Genomic DNA, 6538 nt, shown 5'->3' with positions numbered 1-6538 from the left:
GGCGATACTCAACGTTTGTTACAAAAAGAACCTCATTACGCATCGGTTTCTATTATAAATAAAAAGAAATGCAAAGAAGGTTACAGTGATATACCAGAATTACAAGATATTATAGAAAAGTACATGATTTGTACAAGTGGAGCAGGAAATCTGGACAACCAAGGTAATCTTATGACCACATTGAAACCTGATGCTCAAGGATGTCCGATAAGTAATGGTTCGAAGGTATATCGCTTGAATTTTCATTTACATAATAAACTTTAATATGATTCACAATTTATTAAGAACGAAGACAACAATATTACATCGTTTACTGCTAGTAACGAGTCAGAAAGAGATTTAAATATAACATAGAGAGACTTATAACCTAATTCCCTTCAGACAGTTTTCGTCTAATTTTCACTAATGCTATTTGTCAGTAAATAGTCTAAAGCACGTAACAAAGTACTTATATTCCACACTATGATCGACGAAAGAATAGTAAAAAGTTATTGAAATGAGATAAAAGTTATAAAACTGCTCATTGATTTTTTTTAAATCAGACCTTTCTATTTTTTCTGTCATCAAGATGAGCATATGAGGGCTTGGTGTTTACTACAAACCTTCGAATAGTGGCAGAATTTATTGACTATAATGGTGGCCTTCCCTATTCCGTTTATGTATAGTCAAAAATTACAAATAGTAGAAACACCAAATCTTTGTTATGTTACATTCAGGGCGAATGTCGGAGAAGTTTAAATGACAAAACGAATATGGACTATGAGGCAGAGTTTGTACCGAGCAGGAGAAATGGCATCTGTCAGGTATTTTTTTGTTAATATAATACAATATGAAAAATCGGTACTTTGTCACTTATATTAAGGCGGATCGTCATGTCTTTCATTCTCTTAAGCAAACCAGACAAGTTATTAATTTTTTTTTTCAGAACGATCATGGAGGGCCGCTAGTCACATGGATCGGTGGTAGAGAGTACCTCATAGGTGTCGCATCCGTATTCAGAGTCAATAATGAATCGAAATGCGAAGGACCGTATCTATTCACAAGTACACAGTGCAATGGTGCCTTTTTAAATTGTATTCTTAACCCGGCGAAATCAAGGTAACTTATGCCGTTTCATTTTAATTAATAATTTACACATGTACAGTTAGGGAATTTGACGGTGTTCCACTTTAAATCTGCAATTGTTTAAACCCTTTGTACGCATTGAAACTGAAATGTGAAATAACAAAAGAGACGTAGTTTTTAAATGTGCATGTACGAATAAAATTCGGTCACTGGTATAAGGCTAACTGATTATTATTATTATTCAGTCGTTTGCACAAAACACTGCTACCTAATTAGTTATTTGTAACAAGAGGCGGAGTTTGAGTTTTTGCAAGGCACATTGTAACTGTACAAAGCTGTACAAGTACATTTTTTTCTCTTTAGACGCGCTAATTCGATATGTAACCGGCCAGCAAAGGAACGAGGCTTTGAAATGATACACAAGCATATATCATGGGCTGATCATCCGGATGGGTAAGTTTGCGTCAAGTATTTAAATTGGAACACACTTCATAACCGTAGTGTTCCATTGAGACATTTAGAATCCTTCATTTTATTTTATTTTATTTACAGGCCGGCTGAAAATGAAAAAATAAATTACAGACCTCTCATACCTTTAAGGAGTTTACATAAGAACAGACCAAGATCGAAAAATTATGGAAGATGAGTTGTTTTAATACAATTTTGATAAATAAGTCTACAGGGTTTTTTTGATTATATGGTATTAGTATAGTAATTAAATTAAGGGACGGGCTCCGACGTCCACCATGTTTTAATACAAATGTTAATATGTAATCCAATCGTTAATTTTTAGAGCCTCGTAGATATTACATTAATTATAAAAATATTAAACTCATTTTAATACTCGACCGATAGAGCTGTGTTTCCTGGGTAACTTTATATGTAACTAGCTGTTGCTCGCAACATCGTGCTCGTGAAATTTAAAAATATAGCCTATGTTACTCAGAATTTTTAAAATCGCCCGAATAGTTTTTGCGTTATTTTAATGGATACAAAAATACAAAACATTCGTATTTATCATGTTAGTAAGACTAGCTGTTGCTCGTGACTGCGCCTGCGTGGAATTAAAAAAATAATATAAGATGTAGCCTGTGTTTCTCACTGATAACGTAGCTTTTCAATTGTAAGAGAATTTTTAAAATAGGCCCAGTAGTTTTTGAGTTATTTCAATACATACAAAAATACAAATCTTACCTCTTTGTAATTAGAATAGATAGATATACGAGTAGATGTAAAATTTATGTTGCATGCATAAAACATCGTTCCGTCAAAGCTATGTTCCAATTATGTGTTAGATCGTCCCTTGTCAAAAAAGTTTGTTAGTGACTTCCACTTCTGAGATTTTGACGACGGTCAAAATACAATTTGTCACGGCCAGCAGTTAAATTGAGTTTAAAATGGTATGGATTTATTTTGACTAATTTAAGCTTTTAAAAATTATCTGCATTACCATGTATTTAAATAAATAAAACAAAGATAAGGCTTTATTAAGAAAAGATTTTTTTTTAATCTTAAGATGGCAAACGAGCAACCCGCCACTTAAATCCGGCAAACTGATGAAGCGATCGCTGCCCATAGACATCCACAACAGCGGATGAGTTGCCTACCCTTAATCGACGGAGGAGGGGACGCAGATAAAAAGGATATTTCCCCTTTCTATGCGTCTCTTGCACCGTCAAATTTACGTTCCCTTCCCATCCTTTTCTTATAAGAATTAGGGTGGAAGGTAAAGGGACTAAAGTCGGTTCTTCGGCACCACGTAACTTATACGTCTGATGAACATTTATTCTTGAAATGCCTCTCGCATCAAATATTGGCTGTTCCGTTTAGAAATCTTTATTTTCTGCGAGTTGGAACAGTAAATGAAAATTATTTATTTAACTAGCTTTCACCCGTGACTCCGTCCGCGTGGTATAAAAAAAAACAAAAGTAAGTATGTATTCTTACAGACTATCCTTTACGTCTGTGCCAAATTTCATTGAGATCCGTTCAGCCAGTTCAGTTAGCTACAAACTAACAAATATCCATCTATCAATCTAAACTTTCGCATTTATAACATTAGTAAAATTAATCAGTTGTGCACGCAAATTGTCATATCGGTTACCAAACTCCTGTCATTCGAAGAGATGTCATTCGAAGAAGAAATACACGTAAAGTGTAATTTTTTAGGAACAGGATCAGAAATCGAAGAAATAGAAACACTAAAAACGACTTTTATGTATTAGTTTAAACTATTATTTTTAAACAACACAACATTGTATTCATTCTCACATTCAGATCATAGAATATTTAAATAAAATAAATTAGAGACACAGAAAGATGTAGACTTCGTTAAAAATCTTATTATTTATTGACTTCGTATAAACTGTGTAAAGGCAAAAGTGGCCGGTATTTAATTTTTTCATTCTCTGCCATTCTAAAAAAAAAATTAGTGAAACGTTCTAAATTCAAATTATGTTGCCTCTTTTATTTTGATAACCCTCTAATTCTTACCCGTATGGATGATTATCCCACGATATGTGCTTGTGTATCATTTCAAAACCGCGTTTTCTTGCTGGCAGGTCACAAATGGAGTCACCACGTCTAAAATAATTAATATCAATAATGAAAAAGTACAGTCACGGAAATCTACAGTGTTTTAATTACAGAAATGTTTCCTTATTTCTTGGATGGAGTCAAAGAGTTGCGCAAACTACGGAATAATAAAAATAAGTGTTGTACCACTGACAGATTTTTTTTCCTACACACATATAAAAGCTACTCCCTATTGGTATGATGCCGTGTTATTTTAAGCGTTATTTCAAGCAACTCTAGCTTTCAAGGTATAATACCGCCAGATTATCCGACTGTACTCGGCATTTTTCGCAGTTACAAATACTGTACATCTCGTAACTGTTTGAAACTACACTTGTTGCAAATATACCAATAGATATCTGGCTGGCTTATCAAGTGTTGAAGTTGCTTACCTTGTACTATTGTCGTTAAGAACACAATTTAAAAAGGCGCCATTGCATTGTGTACTTGTGAATAGATACGGTCCTTCGCATTGCGATGCGTTATTTACCCGGAATACGGACGCGACCCCGATAAGGTACTCTTTCCCACCGATCCATGTTACCAGTGGGCCTCCGTGATCGTTCTTAAAAAAATAAAATCGTCCAAATAAATTAATTGATGTTACTCTTCATATCGTATATCGTATATCGTTAGCCTACTAACGTTGGCTAATATTACTATTTAATATTATAAATGCGAAAGATGGATGTATGTTTTAGAGTTTGTAGCCTAAACTTTTGAACGGAACTCGATAAAATTTGGCATAGATGTAGAGCATAGTCTGGAAGACCACATAGGTTATATACCTTTTTATAATATCATGCTAAAGAAGTTGCGGGTGATAACCAGTAGGCTTTAATACTAATCATAGCCAAAAACGTATGGTCATCTTTGTTTCTTCTATACAGAATAAAAAGGACGATTTGCCATTTTGGCGGATTCAGGTGGTCGCTTGCTCGTTTGCCCCCTTATATTAAAAAAAAGGATGACTCTATTATGTATTATTGTTGGGGTTGTAGTGTCGGTACCTGTAAATAAACTGTCAATATTATACCTGATTTATATGTGCATAATTTGTGTCAGTCGGATTAAACACCTTGGCCTATACGCACGACTTTTATTTCGGACACCACATTGGCGACGAGGATAAAAATCAGTGCGGTTTTGTATTGTGCGGAGTGCATAATACGGACTCGAGTGTTTCGACGCAGTGTAAACGTTGTTGTAAACAATGTTTATGGCAAGTACGCTTTCGGTTAACGCGCGAAGCGGCGCGGTCGGCCATTGTTGCGGAGCGGCAACAGCGCACGGCGGAGCGGCCAGTGCGGCGATGTGGCGCGGCGGGGCAGCCGTTGCGAGGTGTGGGCGCAGCGGTGCCGCCGGCGCAACAAGGTGGCGCGGCGGAGCAGCCGGAGCATGGACTTGGGGCAGCCGGAGCAGCGGGGCTGCTGGCGTGGCAAGATGGCGCAGCGAAGCAGTCGGCGCGGGAAGCTGGCGTAGGCCATCGACCGATGCGGTGTGGGAGCACGGTGGAGGTTGCGGTGGAGCAACTGGTGCCGCAAGCTGGCGCGGCGGAGCGGCCGGAGACAGCGGGCGACGGTACCTGGTATCGAGTATAGACGGCGTAGCGACGAGACCTCGAGAGGCGGTATGTCGGTTACGTAATTATGCGTGCAGCATGTGTAAGCAGACAGGGCATCTGCGGCGCGCGTGTCCCAAGCGCAGCGACCAGGGGCGCGGTGAGCGTCACGGCGCTGACCACGTCGAACTCAGCTTCGACGGAGCGGGGGATGGCAGGAAGGTAGCTGCAGTTCACCACCTCCGCTTTAACCAGTACAAGCCGGTTAGTGTTCCTATTGTAATCGATTCGATAGCAATCAATATGGAGGTAGATACAGGCTCGGCCGTATCGTGTATTAGTTATGAAACTTATAAAAGGTACTTTAAGCATCATATTATAGAAAAGTGTCATTTAGTTTTTAGCTTTTATGATGGTAGTAAGGTTAAGCCGTTGGGTTTTATTAAACCAGTAGTACGCTACGGTGACCACAAAAAGCGGCTGGAATTATTTGTTATTTCGGGTGGTAACACATCGTTGCTCGGGCGGCAATGGCTTAGCGATTTGCAAATAACTGTCCCAATGTTTAGCAATTGCCACAGTTTAAGAGAAAATAAGTCGGAATGTAGCTCTCAGATAGATTATTTGTTATCTAGGTATAAGGAGTTATTCAGTGGCGGCCTCGGCCGTTATACGGGAGGCAAGGCGACGCTGCGCGTGCGGGAGGGGGCGACGCCGGTGTTCCACCGAGCGCGGCCACTGCCGTACGCGCTGCGGGAGCGCGTCGACGCCGAGCTGGACCGCATGCTGCGCGACGGCGTCATCGAGCCCGTCGACTGCTCCGACTGGGCATCACCGCTTGTGCCGGTCAACAAGGCGGACGGCTCTTTGAGGGTTTGTGCTGACTACAAGGCAACGTTAAATCCCGTTTTACACATTGATCGATATCCTCTACCACGTATCGAGGATTTAATGGTAAATTTAAGTGGGGCGTGTTTCTTTTCTAAAATCGACCTTTCGCAGGCTTATAATCAGATAGAATTAGACGATTCGAAAAGGTACACTGTTGTCAATACGCATAGGGGGCTCTATAGATATAATAGGCTTGTGTACGGTTTGGCTTCAAGTCCCGGTATTTTTCAACGCATTATGTGCAATCTCTTACGGGGTATACCGAATGTGGAGATATTCTTAGATGATGTGATTATCGGCGGTAGGACGATTAAGGAACATTTGGAAGCCTTAAAGGAAGTTTTTAGTAGGCTACACGCTTCTGGGCTTAAATTAAAAGCCAGCAAGTGTGTATTCCTGGTTAAGGAAGTACGATACCTAGGTTACATAATTAGTAAAGAAGGTATT

General features: G+C 39.3%; 1 protein-coding gene across 1 annotated transcript; it reads left to right on the top strand.

Moving 5' to 3' along the window:
• The first annotated feature begins 4654 nt into the window (after positions 1 to 4654).
• Positions 4655 to 5890, top strand: LOC106106130 (glycine-rich cell wall structural protein 1.8-like). The gene is made up of 2 exons (XM_013286668.1): positions 4655 to 5464; positions 5836 to 5890. Exons 1-2 carry the CDS (start codon positions 4853 to 4855, stop codon positions 5839 to 5841), a joined length of 618 nt encoding a protein of 205 aa, XP_013142122.1. The 5' UTR covers positions 4655 to 4852; the 3' UTR covers positions 5842 to 5890.
• Positions 5891 to 6538: the final 648 nt, after the last annotated feature.

This window comes from Papilio polytes, unplaced genomic scaffold (genome assembly GCF_000836215.1).
Source record: "Papilio polytes unplaced genomic scaffold, Ppol_1.0 DF822400.1, whole genome shotgun sequence".
Lineage (NCBI taxonomy): Eukaryota > Metazoa > Arthropoda > Insecta > Lepidoptera > Papilionidae > Papilio > Papilio polytes.
This window is presented reverse-complemented; position numbering and strand designations above follow the sequence as displayed.